The sequence below is a fragment of the Grammomys surdaster genome, unplaced genomic scaffold, assembly GCF_004785775.1.
Source record: "Grammomys surdaster isolate TR1022 unplaced genomic scaffold, NIH_TR_1.0 328, whole genome shotgun sequence".
In the NCBI taxonomy this organism is placed as follows: Eukaryota; Metazoa; Chordata; class Mammalia; order Rodentia; family Muridae; genus Grammomys; species Grammomys surdaster.
The window spans coordinates 2,267,281-2,290,937 of NW_021604747.1; the positions used below are offsets into that span (position 1 = coordinate 2,267,281).

The 23,657-nt window shown below is 38.5% G+C and overlaps 1 protein-coding gene across 6 annotated transcripts in view; it reads right to left on the reverse strand.

Annotated features, from left to right (window-relative positions):
* Positions 1-1,251: 1,251 nt before the first annotated feature.
* The window catches only part of Arhgap12 (Rho GTPase activating protein 12), a 91,326-nt gene continuing 68,920 nt past the window's right edge, over positions 1,252-23,657 (reverse strand). For 5 of the 6 annotated variants that reach the window (XM_028778186.1, XM_028778185.1, XM_028778190.1 and 2 more), the window contains 11 exons: positions 20,534-20,595; positions 16,548-16,629; positions 14,549-14,650; positions 12,194-12,292; positions 9,495-9,597; positions 8,098-8,214; positions 5,830-5,928; positions 4,167-4,244; positions 3,930-4,064; positions 3,596-3,698; positions 1,252-2,788 (listed from right to left, as the gene is read on the reverse strand). In XM_028778186.1, coding sequence (XP_028634019.1) covers positions 2,614-2,788; positions 3,596-3,698; positions 3,930-4,064; positions 4,167-4,244; positions 5,830-5,928; positions 8,098-8,214; positions 9,495-9,597; positions 12,194-12,292; positions 14,549-14,650; positions 16,548-16,629; positions 20,534-20,595 — 1,155 coding nt within the window. In that variant the 3' untranslated portion in view covers positions 1,252-2,613. The remainder of the gene's footprint in view (positions 2,789-3,595; positions 3,699-3,929; positions 4,065-4,166; positions 4,245-5,829; positions 5,929-8,097; positions 8,215-9,494; positions 9,598-12,193; positions 12,293-14,548; positions 14,651-16,547; positions 16,630-20,533; positions 20,596-23,657) is intronic. The other variant, XM_028778189.1, reaches the window with a different exon arrangement.

Sequence of the window (23,657 nt, forward strand, 5' to 3'; positions counted from 1 at the left end):
AATCTTCACAAAAGAAAAAAATATCTAAAACATAATACCTTTTCATAGTCTTCAGAGTAAAAGATAAAATACATCAGTAAAACAAAATTTAAGGAAATTTTTTTTTCTTTTTCTTTTCTTTTCTTGGTTTTTCGAGACAGAGTTTCTCTGTATAGCCCTGGCTGTCCTGGAACTCACTCTGTAGACCAACCAGCCTGGCCTCGAACTCAGAAATCCGCCTGTCTCTGTCTCCCAAGTGCTGGGATTAAAGGCGTGCGCCACCACCACCCGGCAGGAAATATTTTTCTAACTAGAATTTTAACAGTGATTTGAATACACTTTTCCTTTCAATTGTCTTTTATGATATTTTGAAGAAAGATCTATTAGTAAATGAAATTCCACTAATAATATTGTTTTTAGCTTTTAATAGATTTTCTGCTAAAAAAAAATCAAGTTGTTAAGAAAGGGAAGTATTACTTGTTTTGTTATTACAAAAACAATAATTTTTAATTCACAGGGATGAAAACACAAGACACTTATCTCATTGTACATACACTATTACAATTATTAGTGGTAGACCAATACAACATTAAAGACTTTGCATACACACATGTACTTTGAAACAAGAAACACAGGACAAGTTTAAACCTTTGACACGTTCATGATCACCAAGAGAAAGAACACCACAGATCACAGATTTGAGTCTAATTGATTTCCTGGTACATAGTCAAGACACAAGACCCCTAAAGCACACTGCATTATTAATGGCATCTTCAGGTCTATACATTCTGGCTTAGAATTTCTCTCCACCCAAAGCAATCTGTGTGAGCTGTCAAGCAGCTTAGTCTGCTACCTACTTAAGAAGATTACAACAACACACACAGTATCTTAGCCCAAGACTTAGGAGAAAGGTTTTGGACAGATCATAAACACACACACACACACACACAGACACAGACACACACACACACACACACACACACACACACACACACACACACAAGATTGTTCCCCAGGAAGGCAATCTGGAAATTATAAATGTAATCCTAGGAAAAAGAATCATGGTCAGAAATCATTTCCTTTCAAACACTGATGATGAGGAAGTGTGTGGTGTCAGGAAAATGTTGGTACAGAAGAACAGAAGACATACAAAGTGAGAAAAGGTAATCTGCCACACGAAATATGGATTTGGTTGATTTTCTAAAATGAGGTATAAAAGTATGCCAGTAAATAAAAACAAAACAACAACAAAATTAAGAACCAAAATGCACATTTCCAATGGAAAAAACCTCTAAGCATATTGTAGCTTCCTTTATTAGATTAGACATTTCATATACAGCAGTTAATCTAGAAAAATACATTTAAAAATCTTCAACAGACCATGCCTCCCTGTAACAAAACCTTCCGAACCCTGTTTTATTATACAAATCAATCTACATTTAGTAATGTAAAAGAAAATACTCAAATTTCGCAATGTCATTTTCTATCCAATTTACAGGTTTCCACTATTCGAGCTGGAGTTAGAATTCTGTAATGATTTTCCTAATGTCTTATGTACATATTAAGTAACCTAAAGAGCTGCTCCTGTAGTGTGTTCACTATTTAGCAAGTCTATTCAGTATTTCCCAGTACTATTCTCATGGCAGCGGTCTGCCTGTAAATGAAATTAAAACCTAAAAGTGCACAGTTTAACTTTCCCAAATAATGGCCTCATTCTAATATCCATGGAAACAGTTACCAACGTCATGATTAGAAACACTGAGTCAGATGTACTCTGAGCCTATACAACACAGTTATATACATAGGTAAATTATATTAGGTCCTTAGCCCATACTTACATCAAACAAATGTCTGTTTCCACAGGGTCATACCAAAAACTCAATATGGCACTAAATACAATATGGATTGTTAGCTATAATTCAGTACAGCAAGACAGGTACCAAATACCCTGATTTGACTTAGACTAACCAGAACTCCAGTATATCACAGTGTTTTAAGTCCTGCCAGTGCTGCTCCAACAGACAACTAAGGTATCTAGCAAGAATGCCATGAGACAGTAAAATTAGACAGCAAACCTTCACCCAGGGATTCTATCTGGTTATGAGCATTTTAGACTGCCACTCATGCAAACACCCTGAAAAAATCAGTATACAGGTTTCAAACGGATCAACTTCATTTGTCTTAAATGCCCAAGAGCATTTTTAAAATAACTGACAGTGATTATTATCATTGTACCATGTAAAGAGCTTACGGACCATGAGAAGGAATCTATATTATCCAGTTTGAAGACAGCAAGGAAAATACCACAGGGGACCCACATGGTTGTCCTCACCAAATTATCCAGTGTATATGACTGGTTAGAATTCTGAGTTTTGATGTTTACTAATATTCAGAGGATGAAACGCAAGCATCCAGGATAAAATGAATCCAAATTTACACAGTCATAGCTTGCTGTTTGTTTGCAACAAAGCAGCAAAAGAGGGCCCAGCTGGTGCCTTCACTCTCCTCTTCCTCTCTGACCCTCAAAAAAGTGCAAAATCAGAGTCACTGCTTGGTCCAAAACGAAACACACCATGTATAAGACTTGAAATCTTGGAATCGAGCATCTATTCCACAGGCTGTCTTTCATGAGAGTCAACGTCCAAAGACAGTGCTTAATTCCAGGAGAATCAGCTCTACAATCTGGTTTTGGTACACAGTATGAACTGCTATATTACCAGTCTCTCTTTCTGGCTTTAGAAGGGTGGGGCCAAAAACAATCGCTATGCTCTGATAGGTCATTCGGTTTTTTTCTCCATGTTCTATAACCCTAGAGGGAGAAAGCAAACTTATTACAAAAACAGAAGAAAACTTTGAATTGTATTACAAAGCTAACAGTCTGCGTTTAAAAAGAGAGTGCTCAATGTGCTGGCTGACACATACGGTGTTTAGCCATGTAGACCTCCGTCTGGCTGCTACATGACGCTTGCTTTGGCAAACTTAAATGTGTGATATTTTAGCTTCATTTTCAGAATTGTTATAATTTAAGTAACAATAATCTATCCTTAATATGGGGAGGGTATTTCACCAGGGACTAGAAATTAAAACTTTCAATTTAATAAAAAACTTTTCTCTAACTGGTACTTTATTATTTAATCTACTTTTACATTGACTTAGTGTGTGTGACTCACACACATGCCACAAAACACATGAAGAAGTTAGAGGACAACTTGTGATAATCAGTTATCTCTTTCCAACATGTGGTTGCTGGGGATTGAACATGGGACCACACAGTCACCAGCACGTGACTTTACTGCTGAGCCACCTTGCTACCCCACTTTACTGTTGCAATGTTCTTTGTAGAGTATGAGCAAAATCATTTATTAAAGTAGCTGTGCAGCAGTAATCCTGAGCCATAAAGGTTGTTCTAAAATAGTGTAACATGCCTCATTTAAGCTATCTCAGCTTCTGTTAATTAACTTCAGTCTTGTCAGAACACCTTCTGTGTGAGGAGCATTACATAAACACTTTATATAAAATAAAACATACTTGTAGGAACAGATGAGGCCTGGATGAGCCTGTTCCCATGTACTCTCCACGGTTTTAACCCACACTTCCCACCGGTACAACTTCTTACCTTTTGAGGTGTCTAAACAGAATCTGCATTGTATCTTGATTTGGCTTTGGCAACTGTCTAATTAGGTCCTTAACTGCAGTGACACGCTGTCTCGGTTCTTGTTCTAAAACAAAGTAATAAGCAGATAGTTTGCAACAAATTCTTACAGAATGAAAGGCAATGACATAGTTTGGAAGCTGGTGTCTGGTAATTCACAGTGACATCTGGTGGTTGTATTTGAAATCACTAGAGTTACACAATATTGAAAAAACTTGTTTTAAAAAAAGACTTAATCACTTAATCTGTAAAATGATTTTCAATATTAAGAAAAAACTGAGCAGAGCAGCATACTTACTAATTGCATTAACAAAATCATTGAAATGATTAAACGTAAAAAGAGGTTCTGGTAATTCTCGGAAGAACATTTTGAGTGCTCCCGTGATGACATGAATGTCTTCCCATTTACTGTCATTCAAGTCCAACTTCTCATCTGAAAAACAGCAGGATCAAGACATTGTAAAAATTGCTTTAAACCACTTCTTACAGCCACGGGCAGTGCTTCTGGGTGTAAAAGTAGAGAGTGTATTCTTACCATGATTGACTGCAAACCTCAGCTTCTGGATCACCGCAAGGTTGCCACTCACTCTGTAGATACCATCAACATCTAAACCTAAGAGGAAACAGTACTTCATGTTTGAAAGAAACTCATTTGCAGCTTCTAAAGATCCATAAATGTCTCCATTTGGGGATTTCACCATATTGCCCAGGCTGGCCTTGAAATCCTGGGCTCAAGCAATCCTTTGCTTTAGCTGTCCAAGCAGCTGGAGCTGCAGACACATTGCACCCAGCTTCAGAATTCATATTCTTAACATTAGCTAAAAATCATATGGACAAATATTCTTTTCTTCTAAACAGTTTTTTAGACACTTGGCAGGGGAATGAGGGAACAATTTACTCAGAATTCTGTTTAATAAACAGCAGTAATTCTACATTTTATCAGATACACACTGTAGCTAAACTCATGAAAAAAATCTCACAAAACTCAAAAAAAAAAACAGCTGAGAAAAACTTTGTAACACCTTGTGATAGTTAAAAAAAAAAAGTAAAGATGAATGCATCCATCATTTTTTACACATGATTTTATAATGTAAGTGCACATAATGAAGAACCTGGCACCCTTTTCACAAGTGTCTGTCACACCAACTGCTTATGGTAGACTTATCTAGTGGTTCCATAGAGAACATATCACATGATAATGCTTCTTTCAGATGTGAGCCAGAATCATTTGAAATTCATAATTAAACCTAAAAATTAAATACTCATTAAATGACAAAGCTGTACGTATTGAACAAAACCCATTTCTAATGTGCTATTAATCATTTAGCTTCACATAAAGCAAGTAAACAGTGCAGGGCCTTGACTGTCACACTGACAGAGTCAATGGGCAAAACATCTGACACTGGCAGAAGTTACAAACTAGGTAACACAAGTTGCTAACTGTGCCGGATGCTTCTGACTCACATGATGGTATGACTATAGTCAATACACTGTCAGTCATAAGAAGGTAGTATGATTACATGTTAAATTTAAATAAAAATACCAAACAGCTGTGTTCTTCTCAGGGACTTCTGTATTAGATACTATACAGTTGCGTTCTCCCTTCTGTTGTAACACAACAAGCACTCTCCTGTTGAGTGATCATCCTTGGAGCAGTCACATCCGATATCTATCAGTCCTTGAATTTGCTTTCAGTCACCAGTGTTTTCATTTAAGCCCTGGCAACTCCAAATTACTTGGGCAGATACCGTAGTGACATATCAAACACTAAATGACACCTGAAGGCCTTAATTAGAAACAGGTGCAAGTATGTAATACTTTTGCAAACAAAATGTTTCCTTCCATGAACACACACACACACACACACACACACACACACACACACACACACACATATTTTAGGACTGTAGGATCTTTGGTTACCTCATTCAAAAAAAAAAAATCCCTTAAGGGCTTTTATCATACTTATTTTCCATGTGGGGGGGGGAGGGCGGTGGGGAAGGGGAGTATCATAGTGCTTGTGTGAAGGTCAAAGGACACCTTGTAGAAAATAGTTCTTGTTTTCTCTCAGGTCCTCAGGTCTCGTGGCTAGCACCTTTATCGGCTGAGCCACCTTGCTGGCCCAAATCTAGGAATTTTGATGCTGAACGAGCGGCTTTGCTTAACGTGAAGAACGAACCTCGGAGGTATTCTCTTACCATGCTCTTCGACGTGCTCAATGCATAGCTTCACAAACTTCGGCACTGTCCCGTTCTCCCTCTGACACAGATTAGCAAGATTAGATCCAAACACCTGATCTGAAAGAGATTTTTTTTTTAAATGAATCATCTTGCTAAGGTGAGTTCAGGAAATGGCTGAGTCCTTCAGAGTACAAGAGAAAACATGCAGAGATTCTAACATCATTCACACATGCCTCCTTCAGCCTCACACCAGTCTTCCTGAATAAACTCCAAGCGCACAATTCACTCTTGTGGGAAAGCTTTGCATTTTTTATTCCTCCTATTGAGAGCTTCTCCCTAAATATGGCTCACTTTCCTTACTTCTGGTCTCAGGCAAAAATCCCCTCAGAAAAATCTGACTATCCATAACTAAGACAACTGATTTCCAGTCACTTTCTGTCACATTTTTGAAGGTTCTGAACAGCAAACCAACCTACATCTTTTATCCAGAAGTACTTATCCATGACCCCTAAGATTGCTACTTTGTAGTGAGTTGGCCTGATGCTGCTTGTACTCTAATGCTAACACTGCTTCATAGACCAAACACATAGACCAAAGTAATGCTGTGTGACCTTGCCCCTGAGTTATTTCTGCCTGGTATATAAAGATACCAACAGCCAACAACTGGGCAGAGGAGACATAGGTGGAGTTTTAGAATTCTCAGGCTTGAGGGGATCAGAAGAAAACCAAGAGGGAGAGAGAGGAAAGTGAGAAGGAAGGGAAAAGGAGGGGGAAGAGAAGCAGCCATGGGTTAGACGAGTCATGAAAACGTGGTCCTGTGGGCTGGCCAACTGGAGTTAAGAGCAGCCCAGATGTAAGTAGTAACTGGGGTTATCAATAGAAAAGTAGATTCTAATAGCATAAATGGTAGATATCTGCCCAGCTCTTGTGCTGTTTAAGGTTCACAATAAATATAAAGGATGTACGTCTTTTATCTGGGAACTAAATGGTCAAAGGCGGGATAGAAACCCTGGACTGGGATTTAAAAAATTCTACAACATTACTTCATTTTGTTTGGGGGGAGGAGTGATGATTTTTATTTTATGTCTGTGCAGGAGCATGTGCATGTGAGTGCAAGTGCCCATGGAGGTCAAAGGCATTGAATCCCCTGGAGCTGGAGTTACACAGGAGGCTGTAAGGTGCCTGGCACAGGTGCTGGGAACCCAGCAGTGGTCCTCTGCCAGAGCAGTACACATTCTTATTTGCTGGCTCATCTCTGCAGCCCTATTTTTCAGTTTTTGTTTGCTTGGGGTTTTTTTTTTTTTTTTTTTTTTGAGACAAGGTCTCAATTAATACATGCTGGGTTATACATGGAAGGGTGACCTTGAACATCTGATTTTTCTGCCTTTATCTCTCGAGCACTGAGAATATAGAAGGGTACCACCAAACCCACGTACAGTTGCTAATGTGAATCAGCTGATTCTTATGTATTCTAGAACTCTTATATCTGCCCTTAATGGTGCTCATCTTTGGTTTTCAATGAGAAGATGCTCTGCAGACATGTTTAGTGATGGTCTGTCAAAAACTAAACCAGACTCACATGTGCACACTATGCATTACCCTTACCGTTATTTCTGAATAAATGCCACTGGTTTGCGTTACAAATTTAAAACTTTAACCTTCTGAGATAAACACAACTGTAAGTAACTGTTGGTGCACACATACACATGTGCTTATAAGGAACATTTTTCTCTTTGTTGGTACATTACAGTGATCATAAATTAATTAAGAAACATACAAAATAATCAGTGGGAATTATTTTTTTAATAATTTTAAACTTAAGTTAGAGCTAAAAGCAAACAATCAAGAACATAGCTACTTGCTCATGCTCTTCGTAACTGTCTGTCTCATTTCTAACTTCTGATCCTTGCGATGCAGAACCAAAATCCACTGTCACGACCTCTAAGTCCACCAATGCCCAACCCGCATCTCATCTGTCCTCCTCTGACACAGGCTTCGAAAATAGGAGTTTGGGATTTATACCTGCCCCCAATTTTTAGCTACACTTTACCATTCACTTTTTAAAAATGAGTGCTAGGGCTGAAAAGATGGCTCAGTCGTTAAAGGCTAGGTTCACAACCAAAAATATAAAAAATGAGTGCTAATTATTCAAATGCTTTTCATTTCTGTAGCTGAAAACTTAACACATAAAGAATGGAAATGTTGGATATGTTCAGTTTTAACTTCCAACACCTTACTTCTGGCTCAGCCAACATTCATCATGTGAGCACCGCTCCTCCTCCATACCTTTGATATAACCTTTCTCACGAACAGCTTGCAACGTGGGGCGCCGGGTGAGAAACTTCTTTAAGTTTTTCTTAGTTTTCTTCTGCTCTGAAGAATCCATGCTGGATCCTTTCATTGCTTAAGACAAACAGATATTATGTATTTCAGCAAACTTCACTAATTAGAGTTTTTCCACAGATGACACTAATCATTGATGACATATCAATCCCGTGGTCAAAAATTACAGCAGAAATTGTTATTCTAATTTTAAGTGAAATTTTCATGTTTATAACCTAAAAGTGAACAAACTATACCTTACTTTCTTTGGTATGAGTCAAGATTTTAACATGAGATTTTACTTTTCCTTATGTGTCAGAGGGTAAAAATGACACACAAACTCCACAACTCAAACCAACATTCCTCTCTTGGTGAACTGCTGAAGGGTCTGCAAATAGGCTCTGAGGATCTCATGATTATCTATACTGAAGTAAAAAGGGAGACTATAGAACCTGTTCTATGATACCTCCGATCCTGATTTATGAGCTACAGTAACATGAAATTCTCAAGTACACTTGTTAAAAAATAATTATGTTTGAGGAATACTAAGAGTACGGAGTATATGAATCAAGAATTAAAAGTTTAAGCCAGGCATGGTGACATATGCCTGTAATCACACATGAGACTCAGAGGCAGAATGATCTAGAGCTCACAGCCAGTCTTTAGCTTCATAGAGAGCTTGAAAGACAGTCTGGACCACACAGAACCAAATCTCAAAAATCACAAAACTCTGTACTAACATTGGTGGTGGTATGTATGTGTACGTGAGAGAGAAACATTTATTATATTGTTGGAAAACAAAAGTAGAAGTGACTTTCTAATCACTTAGTTAGAAGACCAGAAAACCCTTAGGTAAGAAAGTGGATTAGTTAAGCCAGAAAAGGTGTGGAGTCACAGTTAATGGCCAATAATATACTTCACAAGAGTCTGCATTTGAAACTATCTTTCTTCAAACTGGTAGCTTAGCTCTGCTTCCATCTGTGTGCTCTGGAGATCCAAGCGCATGGCTGTGTGCATGAGCACATGACAGGGAGCTAGCTGCCTGGTGCCTGGAGGAGGGGTGGGGCTGCTGTGCAATGATTCCCCCTCAACTTCAGACTTCCAAAGCCTAAGATTTTATACAAAACTACATATTTTTAACTCAGAGAAGAAGAGTCCAGCTTCCTAGAGGCCTCAAGAGAAGTGTACTATATTTTCTCTTGAAGTATCCCACCTTAGAATTATGCCATCACATGAATGCATATTATGGCTAAATGTGACAATGAGCTAAAAGACAGTGCTTAATTAACCCTGTCACTCTTCTAATACTGAAGACTTCATTTTTATATGGGCATTGATCAGCCAACAAGGAAACAACTCACAGCGAAGTTTCTTAAGCTCCTTCTGGTCTTTTTCTTTATCCTGCTTTTCTACCCCTGGTGAATCTGGTGTCTCCTCTTCAGCTGCTTCATCGGCCTCTGCTACCTGTCGGTGTCAGAAAACACATTACTTCTAGAATTGCTGTAGCTGAACAGCATATTTTTCAGAATGACTGACTCTTACCAGTGATTTTAGGAAAACTGTGTGCAGTGCATATAATTTAGGTGTTTGATCAATCTTTAAATTCACAGAGCATTAGGTATAACTGATTCATTTGACATTGCATGTGGGTAGCACACACAGCACTTAGAAGTCGGTGATAAAAGGTCATGGACTTTATGACAAAAGGGTCAGCTTACACTCCTGGACGGGACAGCCATGCTGCCTGTGACAGCAGTTTAAGAGCACACTATTACAGTGTGGAAAGAACAGCGGAAGACAGACAATGCTCACAGATGTTAGGCACTGAAAAGTGCCTTCTACTTCTACCAAAGTAGGTCTTTTCTACAGCCTCACCAAGGAAACCTGTACAGGATATTGAACAGTGGACTACATTTCCAAAGCTAAGGACTTTGTCTCCCTTCTCACTGAGGTCTGCTGCACTGAGTTTATTTCTGTTGATGGTATAAGGAGGGGGTTTCATTTCTTCTTGCACCAGTACTATTTACAAGGCATGTCCTTCCTCACTGTTCCTCAGTGCTGTTCTGGCATGAAGTGTCCTTGGTAGGGTAGTCTATCTCCAGGCACTTTACTCTGTCCCACAGATCTACCCCACACAGACACAAAGCTCCACTGCTTAATACAGGTTTATGAAGTCCTAATTTATAATACAGCAGAGGTCCTCTACTTCCTTCTTCAACAAAGTCTTGGGTATTTTTAGCCCCTTTTATCTCTAAAGGAATTTTAGAATAAGGTTCTCAAATTTGACAAGAAAACTACTTGGAATTTTAATGAGATTCAAAAATCCCCCATCTAGAAATCTTTACATCACTGAGTCTGAGACTCAGTGTCTCTCAGTAACATTTTCTGATTGTTTAAGATCAGCTCTCTTCAAGGCTGGGCTTGCACCTGCAGCCATCTTCCAGCCTTACTCCAAGTGCTGAGATCTCAGGAAGAAGCTGCATTTGGCTCTTTGTGTTTACAGTAGGTACTTTCACAGCTCACAGTAAATAATACGCTCCTCTTTCTTCACTTGCCTCATTCCCTGTTTCTAGAGACCTCAAATACAAAAAACCCCTGCAGCACTACCCTGCAGTACCTTCCCTAGGCTAGCCCTTCCTAATGTTTTTGGAGTATGTTATACTCTCTCATCACCACAGTACAACATATCTTACTGTGTGATAACACATATTTGGTTGTGGTGTACTGCTTGCTGCCCAGTACACAAACACTCATGTAGTTATAAAATGCATGCATGCATGTACTGTGATTACAGCTGAAAACCTACATGGACTAGGGAAGAAGCATCTGAATACACAGAGACAGGGACAGGGCTAAAGATGCATTTTAATGAAGATCATAGGAGGTTTCTAAGAAAGAACTACTGGCTACTAAAACCAATCACATTTTAGCAACGAGCCCAGTAGAAGACTGTTTGCCCAGCATGCATAGGCCCCAGGCTAATCCAAACTACCAAAAAGCAAACAAAACAAACACACAGACAGACAAAAAGATCATCATGTGACACTGGGAAACTGGTTTAGAAGGTTATTTGGGTTTTGGGTTTTTTTGTTTTTTGTTTTCCCTCCCGAGATCGGGTTTCTCTGTGTAGTTCTGGCTGTCCTGGAACTCACTCTGTAGACCAGGCTGGCCTCGAACTCAGAAATCCGCCTTTCTCTGCCTCCCAAGTGCTGGGATTAAAGGTGTGCACCACCACTGCCCAGCTAGAAGGCTATTCTTATTTGGGTATGAAAATAAAAATCAGTCATAGTTTCAGAGATAAACAAATATATAAAAGTAAAAAAAGTATACATTATACAACATATATAGTTTCATGATCTATTTGCTAGAAAAGCTTACATCTCCCTTAATAACTGTAATTTTTTCATTTCCCTCAGCTAGAAGGCCCTCAGTACAAGTGAAAAGTTAAGAATGGAGAGAACACACAGCTCTTGGTGGCCCAATGAGGGAACAATGAACACCTTCAGAAGAAAACCAGCAGAAAAGTAGACATGGTGTCACTAGAAACAACTGATGAGGCTACAGCTGCATACACTTCAAAACTTGACCTCTGAACTCTTTCCATCAAACAGTATCCCTTCCAACGCATTTGGGCACTGAGTAAGTACTATGTAAGTACTGTGCACTAAGTGCTGTTGGTCCTTCTTCACGAACCAATGCCTAACAGAAACCCTGATGCAAACCACTGACATTTCATAAGTGAGAATGTTTAGTCACATCACTGGCACAAAACGCTAAAGTGACCTTTGCCTTTCCCAGCTGTGTTAGCACATACATGCATGTGTGCAGTCTTTCCATCTGTAAACCGAATTTTGCATATACAATCCACAATTAGAAAACCAGGAAAACTGCTCTGTAGTTAAAAAAGAGATAGAGACAGGTAGCTCTGGCTGTTCTGGAACTCACTATGTAAACCAAGCTCATATTCACAGGGCCTCTGCCTCTCAAGTGTTAGGATTAAAGGCATCCTTCACCAAACCTGGTTCTGCAATAAACATTTTTGCTTAAGTCCAATACATACCTGGTTACTGATAGTACTACTAAGAACTTTAAACCAATCATTAATAACAGCATCATTATCAGACTGAATTAGCAGTTCTGTTCCTTGGCGGGTTTTCAGCTTTAGAGAAAAGAAGGGTGAAGAAAGAACACAGTCAGTGCTTTTAACAGAACAAGTGAAAATGTATACTTCCAAGCCGCAGTCTACAGTGAGCTCCGTCTTACACTGACAGCAGTAGAGGTAGCACGGCAGCTAGGGAGAGCCCTTCATCAGCATCAGTATCAAAGAACTGATTAGTTTACAGAGCATGAAGTTGTTTTTTGTGGTAAATTCTAAATAAAAATCTAGTAATTTTAGATCCTAAAGTAGTATAGTTTATCACTTAAAAATAAATTCAACTATAAAAGCAGTACAATGAAAACTGAAACATTTGTAAAGAAATAGAAACATTTGTAATAGAAATAGTTTGTAGTACTGTACACAGGTTAAGAATTTTTTCATAGCCTGAGAATTTTCTTAATCTGGCTATGAAAAAATATATATATAGATTGTAAGTGTTAGGTTTTCAGTATTTGCTACTTACCAGACAATGACGACTGAGTATGAAGACAAGGCATAAACGACAATGATGCCACAACCCTTTAAGATGTTTATACATCTATCTATTAACTTAATTCATTTATTTACTGTGTGTGTGTGTTCACATGTGTGCCATGGCCTGAGTATGGAGAGAGGAGGTCAGAGGTCAGTTCTCTCCTCCATGCTGATTCTGGGAACTGAACCCAAGTCCTCAGGCTTGGCAGCAAGTGCCTTTAACTGCTGAGCTAACCCACCAACCTTCACACCCCTTCTGAGCAGAAATATTGCTGTCTAATCATGAACTGAAATAAAGATATCTATTATTTTACATAAAACCCAAAACCAACAATCTCTTCGGACTATATATTTTTTCTTTTTTTTTTAACGCTTCAATGAAAGAACTATAAATTGTAAAAAAAAAAAAAAATCCCTCTCATTTCCTGGCTGATAACTGAGTTTGTTTTTCTAGAGGAACATTTGGCAATTTTCTCCCAAACAATCAAGTCCCCCATAATTTCTCGAGTACTAGATGTGATGAAATATTAACCTGGAAAGCATCAGGTCCAAGAAGACATGCTCCTTTGAGATTTCTCAAGAGTCTGACAGTCTAGAGAATACTCAAACTATCTAACATAGGAATAAAATACATACTAAGTCCAAAGTGCATTTGACCATGGATCCTTTTCTCATTCAGGAACCAGCTATTAAAACTGCAAAGCTGATTCGGGAAGTAATGACATCCTTTCATGCATCTTTCTAGACAGGTGGTCCAGCCAATTCCCAACACTAAATGTATGTTGTTCTAGACAGGGGAGGGGTTCCTGATCAAAGATAAGAGTTTCTTAAGAGCAGAACAAAGCTAACCACTGTAGGTAGCATCACTGCAGTAGCATTTGTCTTGAGTTTTAGAGATAAACTGCATTTGGGAAGCAGAGCTTAGTGTGAGTTGAAACATAAGGCAGGACAATAAAAGAGAATCATGCAGATTCTGCTTGGAAAACACTGGCAAAGTCAAAGTGCCTAGCTTACAAATATGAAAGGCCGAGGACATGAGGCTATAAAGAATGGGGAAATAGAAGACAGATTACAAACACATCTCAAAAATTCTTCCAGTTTTCTGCAATGGACTTCATGTTCTCTGACCCAAGTGAACTCTTATACTCACGGCCCTGAATGCACGTGAGGAAGGCCTCTGAGCTGTGTAACAACAGAGTACATGGCAGGTGGCTGACTTCCAAGTCTACGCTTGAGAAGCCCTGTCATCTCTCACCCCACTAGAACCCTGACTTGCCATGTGGAGAAGCCTGTGTTAGCTTTCTTGAACAAGAGAGATCTTAGGGAGAAGGAAGCCTATCCATTAGCCAATATAGGACATGTGGGGAAAATGAGTCAGTCCAACTACCCACTCCATCTGAGCCTCATGACTGGTCCCCAGCAGAGAGCAGAGCCATTCTCTCACTCCGCACTAACTGGAACAATCGAGGGGAAGCTCTTTTGCAAAGCTGCCGAGCTCTAGAGTAGTCTATTATATGCTGATAACAAACTGATCCAGATCACAAACTGCTATGGAAGGTTTGGAATGATAAAGAGGAGAGGCTTCATTGCTATAAAATAGTTCTGGGACCACAGCGACATTAAGAAGGCATGAGATTACCCCCCCTACTCCTACCCTCCCACACACACACACCAGTGCCCTTACATGATGGCACAAATGACTTAGTCACAAACTCTGCCTAAATTTGTCACAACAAAACCTAAAACATGCACACACTAAAGCCAAGAATGTGAGTTATTTACCTCAAACACGTTCTTCTTGCTTGATTTGTCTTTTGATGCCATTTCAATCGCTGCCCCCTTCAGGTCCACTGTGAATTCTGGTTTGGACTGATTACTCCCAAACTTCATTTTAGAGAAAAAAGACTTTATGTGATATACATCCATAGGTATGTATAAAAGAAGACCAACTATTTATAATAAAGAGATCTTAAATCCTTCTCTTTTCAGATTCAAAAATTGTAAAGTATATCTAAATCTGATGAGCCTTTAAACTAACAGGCCCTCAGCTCCGAAGGTAAGGCTATGATCATGTTAGTTCCCAAGAAGGAAATCAGGTAATGTTATAATTTGCAAACAGGTAGACATGGATATACTGCGGCCTCACAGTTCTATTTCTGTAACTTATGCTACACTGTATGTGGCTATATAAAAGATTGTTTTAAATGCAATGCCCAACTATCATCTGTACAAAAATCACAAGCAGATCCCACACACATTTTCTAAGAAACATCCTCTAATCCTATTTTATGCTTTGAAGACTTGCCTGTCAACTAATGACTGACAGAAAAAGAAACCCTAAGACCCATCATTTCACTCAACCTTTGCTAGAAATTATAAGTCAGATGCCAAAGCCTTTAGCATCATAAGAGCCATGAAAAGATCAGGAACACAGGTGGCATGGGTAGTAAAAAAAAAAAAATCCTTAGCTATTTATTATGTTTGTAAAACTACACAAGAAAGTGATTAACAGAAAGAAAATGTGCACTAAACACGTATTTATTCTGTTGACATGGCTCTGATAACTTAAAATTTCTACTCAGCCCACTAAGTAAGAATTTAAAAAAAAAAGATTATTCCTATGGTACTACAAAGATTTGGTACTTTAAAATTTCTAAGAATTATAATTTACATGTAATAAAGATTACGAATATTTCCTGAATTTTATATAAGAAGTTTCACTTGCTAAAATGTCATGCCAATATATACTTGCCCTTGGAATCAGGCCCAACAACACTGTGGTAGATAACTTCCTACTGTAATAGCAATACTATACTTAGCAGCTTTGCACTTAAGAAATGGCCAGACTCCAATTACTTCATTTTTCTTCAACTTTTCAGTGAGTAGTAAAGATTTACACAATGTACTTGTTATAACAAAACAAGAAATAGGAGCCAAATGGAATTTACTCCTGAAACATTTCTACCTTTGTAACTAAAACAATTGACCATAAAGCTATAACAGACACAGTAATGTTCTGGGCAAAACTGAAACATTCCAAATGTTTTATAACTTGAAATACACCTAGTAAAACAAAATCAGTTATTTAATGAGCTACTAGTGTGCTTTGTAGATGGTTAAGGTGATCTAAGAGAACATACTCAAGGGTTAGTGAGGCACAAAAAGAAGAAATATTCTAGAACACTCACACTCATGTACAACTGATGTGGATTTTTAGAGTGTCATTAGGCAGACTGAGGAAACAGCAGCTGGGGGATGTGTCTTGGAGTAGAAGGATAAGATGTGTATAACCCTTTGCATTTAGAATATGCCAGTGACAACCTGGTAGCACTGTAACAACTGCTGGTAGCATATAATAAACAAGTAACAACAGTAAACACCAAAAATAAACAGTGTCAGCAGTTCACAAAACAAAGCCCCATTTCTTTTTTGCCTAAAAGCTGCCTGACATTACAGACATGGACATCTGAGTCACCTCCTAGTTACAAACAATCAAACAGACAAAGGTGGGCCCAGTCACATGACTACCTATTTTCAAAGTATCTGAAATAATAATTAAAAACACAGAAAAGCTTTCACATCCTATGAGTTAATATTCTGCAATGTTCTGTTCAGTTGTGAGCTGTTGGTTCAAAGGATAAAGCTAACTTCTGGTTTTAACACAGCCAGATTTTTCTAACAGTCTGTGCAAGTCAAATGCATCTTTACTTCAAACACTTTGGACATTCAGATGTCACAGCACTCACATAACTTAAGTACATTTCCACAGAGAAATACTTACCCAGCTTGTACTACTTCCTTGAGTTTTCGTAAAAAGTAAAGATGAACCCTGTAACACTGCCCAAGAAGACAACCAGTTCTTTCTGCAAATATACAGTTGAAAAGCAACACTATCAATCAAAAGAAACCAAGACCTGCTTAGTGCTATCACTGTTGTCCACAATTTCATGGTTAGTACTTCAACTGTTTATACTAGATATATGATTCTAATGGCATCCATATCATTTAGTGCCTCGCTCTGACACATAACACCCACACAAAACAAATGAAGTTAGTTAGAAATGAAAATAATCAAAATAGTTGTAACCAAATTATCCAAGTGTTTTCACATAGAACTAATCTAGCACACTGTGATTAAAAATATTAATTTATTTTAGTCATACAATAAGAACATATGTGTATGTTCCATAGATACTAGATATGTTAAATACTAGATATGTTAAAAATATATACTAAATGACAGAATGATTGCTCACTAAGATTTTAAAAATTACTGAATTACAAAAACAACACATATATGTAAGAAACTCTGAATATAAACTTATGTAAAGCATAGGCTGGTGAGGTGGCTCATCAAGTAAAGGCACCTGCTGCTAAGCTCAATAATCTGGACCCACATACTATAAAGAGAAACTCACACAATTCTTCAACATCAATATTCACACTATCAAAATCTGGAAAGCCCCTCCCCTCAATCCACACTCCACTGACAAGAAGTATTAAATGTGTGGTGTATATGGGTCTTTCAAAAGCAGTATGTGTTACTACTGTGTGTACCTGTGCATGTGAGGTACCTCTGGAGTCTATTCTCTGCTTCTATCTTTATGCAGGTCTTAGGATCCAACTGAAGCTGTCAGGCTTGGGCAGCAAACACCTGCTGAGCCATCTTGCTAGCCCTATATTTAGGTCTCTTAAACACACTGACCTCTAGAAGCTGTAGAGGTGGCTCAGTGGTTAAAAGCAACTGTTGTTCTTGCAGAGGACCTAGATTCAATCTCCAGCAACCACATAGTATTTCACAACCATCTGTAACCCCAGTTCCAGAGGACCCAGAGTCCTCTTCCGACATCCCTGGACCCAGCATGCACATGGTGCACATACATATACACAGAAAAAACACTCATACACATAAAATTAAAAATATTAAAAGAAGCTATATACTGATTCACTGTCCTGTCTCCAGATACACACATAGGTAAGGGTCACAATAAATATGTATACTACTACTGATGTTCCTACTAATAATTTGAACGGTAACTGATGGTAGTCTGGCCAGAATCTTCCCTTCTTCATTATCTTAAATTATCCATTAAAGATTTTTTTTGCTTAAATGTTTCTCCCATTGAAGTGAACCTTACATAATTTGACAATTTATTTTTGTACCTATTTCAAGCCTAGAAAATTTCTTAAGTAGCAAACACAGATTAGTATTTACAAATAAGAAAATTATATTATAAGGAAATTCAGTTGCTGGAAGGGTAAAAGGAATGTTAACTCCTTGTGCTATAGTGCTATAGAGATTTAGTAATGCTTTCCATCCGTCCCACACAACCAGTTTGTGGGGACTATGCAAGGACTTGGGTTTGCTTTCTTTGTCAGAATGTTGAATTCAATACCTGTCAATGAGATCTACTCTTCCACTTATTTCTCGTAGTTTATGAACAACTGTTTTGCTTGTTTGTTTGTTTCGCCCAATGAAGTATAATTTAGTCTAGGTCTTATGTGTCCCAGGGCTGAGCTTCAATGTGTAGCCAAGAATGATCTTGAACTTCTTTCTGATCCCACATCTACCTGCGGTGCTGGGGTCACACCCAGGGCTTTGTGAAGGTGAATAAGCACTGTGGCAAGTGAGCTACTGTCCTTAGCCCATCAGTGATTATTACTAATGATCAGTGCTTCTCCCCATGAACTGATTCACAATACTCTTTATTTCATGCACTTAAATACACATGTGTTTGTGTGTGAGTCTATGCAAACATGCACAGATTAGAAGAGGACACAAAGTGTTCTCCCCTATAACTTTCTACATTTTCCTTTAGGGCAAGGTCTCTGTTTAAATCTAAAGCTCTTGCTTTGGGGCTAGGCTGGCAGCCAGCAAATGCTAAGATTTCTCCTGTCTCTATCCCTTTCTGCACTGAGGTTACAGGCAGGTGGGGAGACCATGTGTGGCTTGTTACAGGAATGCTGGGATCCAAACTCAGGTCCTCATGGTTGTGCAAGAGGCACTCAGACCCACTGAGCCATCTCTCTGGCTCCCTGCTTTGCCATTTTGGAGTATCCATGTTTGTAATACTTCAAATGCATTTCTTCTTTGCTAGCTTCCTACTCTTGCTTTATTTTTTAAACTTTTTAAACATCCCTGCTCATAGCTCTAAATCACTTTAGGCTGTTTTTAATCACTTTAGGCTGTTTCCATCTGAGCACCACTGTTTTAGTAGATCTAATTCATTTATCTGCATGTTAGAAGTAGTAAGGATTCTAACACTGTTTATTAAAATGTATTTTCTATTTCATTTTGTGTGGACCTCTTTTATACTGTTTTGGGATGGCTTTCATTTGCTTGTGAACTTATTTCATACCTCTCTACCATGAAAGATGCTTTTCTCCCTTTCCAACTTTAGATGTAAAAGAATTATTTTCCTCTCTTTAAAAAAAAAGTGTTGAGTGTATGTGTGTGTATCTTACTTGCATGCAAGTGTGCAGGTGTCCATGACCACATACACACAGGCAGAAGCCAGAGCAAACAGTGAGTGACTTCTTCCACCACTCTCTGCCTTACTGCCTTGAGACAGGGTATCTCACTGAGCAGAAACTCATTTTGGCTAGGCTGGCTAGCTGACCAGTGAGCCCTTGGTATCTGCCTATTTCTTTCCCCCTAATGCTGAGGGATACAGCCATGTCAGTCCCACCTAGCTTTTTTACATGGGTGGTGGGGATTTGAACTCAGGCCTCCACGCTTGAAAAGAAAGCACTTCTAACCACTGTAGCAATTTTACACTTGCAAAATTAGCTAAGCAAAACATTCAGTGTAGTACTGTGTGTAACAGCAAAAATTGTAAGTATCCCAAATGCGTACGTACTAATAGCAGGCCTAGTTACATTCTTGCAGATGAATAATGATTAACTTGCTAGTGATTAACTGTTCTGTAGCAGCACATGCTGTGCTAGCTGTGAGGTAACAAATTAGAACCATCTCTAACATAAATATAAAGTATACCATGTTTAACAACGTCATCTATGGCTGGGCACGATGACACATGCCTTTACTCCCAGCACTTGGGAGGCTGTGAATTTGAGGCCAGCCTGGTTCACAAATTGAGTCCAAGACACCTAGAGGGTCTGTTATATAGAGAAACCCTGTCGGGGATGGGGGAGTATCATCTACAATATACAAATATCTACATGTAAATCATCTGTAGAGGAAAGTACTTACGCTCATAGAACCTGACATGGGAACACAGAGCTGGTGAAGATTGCTTCTATTTCTATGGTACTCACTGTATCTTTGTTTTCTTTTTTTTTTTTAAACCCTAAGACAAAGATTTTATTTTTTGTATGCGAGTATGTGAGTGCACCACCATCGTTGTCCTCAGACACACCAGATGAGGGCATTGGATCCCGTTACAGATGGCTGTGAGCCATCATGTGGTTGCTGGAAACTGAACTCAGGACCTCTGGAAAAGCAGTCAGTGCTCTTAACTGCTGAGCTATCTCTCCAGTCCATCTTTGTTTTTTATTATGCATCACAACTAACTGCTTATTGAAAAAAAAATATAAAAGGAAAGGAACTGTTTCTTTGGGATGCTCTCATTATTTCTGAATATTATTTTTTAAATATGTTAACAAAGGAAATATTTCATGGCAAACTTACTAGAAGACACATGATTGAAAATTATCCTAAGCCATTTTGTTAGTTCTACTGGAATATAAGTTTTCATTTACTCCAATCAGATAAACATGTAAGAATATTAAAGATTTCATACTTACCGAACCTTTTTCCCATTTTCAGTAATTTTTGTTACATTCAACAATCCATATTTCTCCTGACCCTATGGAACAAAATGATACTTTTAATGTAACAGTCAAATAAATAATAATGTCCAAATTATAATAATCAGTGGAATCCAAAAGATCTTGCAGTCCAAAAACTTAAGAGATTAGTTAGTATATAGCACACCTATTATCACAGCACTATACTTATCCTGACATTGTCAGTAATTTATAACTAAGAACCTTTTTTTTTTTTTTTTGAGAAAGAGTTCCTGCAGCCCAGGCTGGCCTGGAATTTGCTATAAACCCAAGCTTACCCTTGAACTCCTGCCCCTCTTTCCTGCACCACTCACAGGTAGTAGGGAGTCATAGACATGCCCAACACCTGGCAAAATACCTTCTTCTCCTTCAGTCACAGCAGCCATCTAGATACTTTGTTAACAATTAGAGTTTTACCAGTAACCACCAGAAAAATGTTTCCTATTTGCTTTGCAAATATGGAGGCCAGAGTTCATATCCCTACCACCTTGTGTAAAAAAAAAAAAGTCGAGAGGGGGTTCACATGCCTGGATCCCCAGCATTAGAGGAGGAAACAGGCAGATGCCAAGGGTTCACTGGTTGGCCTATTCAAAGAATGTGATGTGATGTGATGTTATGATGATAAATAATACATTTAAAAAATACTAATCTTGTCAGAAGATAATGTCTAGGCAGACAAATGAAATGACTGATAAATTATTCAAAAGTACTCAGTACACTACACAGACTTTAATATGATATAAAGAAATGTCAGTATGTGCTTTATATAACAGATGACCATGTGATGACATGGGTCCTGAAAACGTTAGACTTACTAGCCATGACATTACAAATGTAAAAGTGACAAAACTTTATCATTAACCATCATGCAATCAAAAGCTAGTTGATGTTTTCTCAAAAGGCCTGCAAATAAACATGAAGTAATACTTTCTCACTACATTAGTTTCCTATACAAATGAGATTCATCAAAATGAGTTGGTGGCTATTATAATCATCAATACTACAAATAATATGCACATGAGACAGCAGCCAATTATAACTCAACTGAAACACATACACAAACACAAAGAAAATAAATTCAAAATTTATTTCTTTTTAAAAAACTATTTGCTTTATTTTTCCTCATGTGTATGCATGTGTATCTGTTTGTAGGTATGTGCACACACATGTGGGTATCAACAGAGGTCAGCAGGGCAGGGCCAATCCCTAGGTACTGGAACTACAGGCAGTGTCAGCTGCCTAATAATGAGTGCTAGGAGCCAAACTCAGGTCCTTTGCAAGAGCAGCAAGCATTCCTAACCACTGAGCAATCTCTCTAGCCCCAAAATTTATTTATATTTGATTGGTTCCTCAGCAAATTCTCTTTAAGCATTTTAACAAGAAGACATAAATCTTTTTTAAATACCATATAAACATAATACTGACTACCTTCTCAATAATGTTTAGAAGATAATATTTGAAACTTTGCTTGCATCTCTAGCTGAAAATTTGTTAACTCTTATTGTTGGCATACTGAAAACTTGGAAATAACTTAGTCACAATTTTACTGCAATCATTTTACAAAGCATAGGTGTTTTATCGATCAGATATGCAATTCGATACTTTTCATAAGAACCCTATTGCCTTTCAACAAAAACGCCAATGACAATTTTCAGTATGTACAAGATACTACATAAATACAATTTTAAGTATGTATATGTTACTTCTGAATTTATTGTCCTTTCATCAGATACAGGTAAAAGTTTTCCAAAGAATGAGAACAACATTAACTTTTCTGCATGGGCCGCTTAATGAGAACTGACAGAAGTGGGACTCTGGAGTGTTTTCTAAAGCTCCAGCTGGACTAGCATAAAAGCAGCAGCAGGAAGGAGATTCAAGCATCAAAATAACAAATGAAAATGAATGGAACAGCAGTAGTGGCAGACAGTGTGATGCAAGAAAAAGAAATAACTTAAGTCAGAGGTTTTTACCAGAGTCAACAGACAGATAAAACTGATGAAAAACAAAAAACCTAAAAGCATGCAAAAGGCTGCATTTGTTCAGGCACTGTTCAAAATAAGCCAGTGCTTTCCCCAAATATCCACAGTGGGTAAGAAGGAAGCACTGGTGCTCTAAGTACTGAGCACTCTCATTTGAACATAAGAGAACAAAGATTGCTATACCCAAATGTACAGAAAGTACCCCAAACCAATCATCACACAATATGTTAAGTGTTATGAGAAATGGACTTCCTATCTCAACCTGGACAGGAGAATTGAATTCAACCTGGAAGACAAAGAACAGAATCAGAGCAGCTTCCTAGAGGAAATGACCTCTGACCTACAGAGTAGCCAGATGGCGACAGAAGGAGAAAGGCAGAGAGAACATCACAGGGCCCACCAATTATGTGGCAAAATAGACAAGCAAGGAGAGAAGCACTAAGCGACAACAGCATGGCTGACAACCAGCTGCACTCCTTTAATGATATGCTGAGGAATGCCAAAGGTCTGAACTTGACCAAGGATAGTGAGAAGGGGCTAAATTCCAGAGAGACAGACACAGGCCATGAGGGGACAGGGATGACATACATATAAGGGAGGACATATGAGCAAGTGCCAAGTTTAAGCAACTAGGTAGACAGGAGAATTTTGTTTCAGGATCACATTTTTAGAAAACTTTCTAAATCTGTACTGTCATTGCCACTAAACATTTATACCAAGATTTTAATTCACATACAGAGAGAGGGGGGATAGCGCTGGAGTAACTAGACAGAACGGAAGAGACAGACAAGTAGGACTCTTAGAAGCAAAGCACGCAGAGGGGCCTGCAAAGTAGATGTCAGGAAGAGAGGTCACAAGGATAACAGTCTCAGTGGGAGGAGGATAGAACACCCTGTGTATGTGGAAACAGGAGTCCTGGCAGCATCAACACAGCTGTTCTGTGTTAACAGAGTATTGAAACAAGGCACACTGGGGAGGCAGTTCCAAGGGTGGCCATCAGAGGGCACCCTGCACCCAGGACAATTTAATGGACGTCAAATGGGCAGGAAGATCATTGACCAACAGTGCTTTTAAGCTGCATGAAGATCTACAAATTCTTGTTT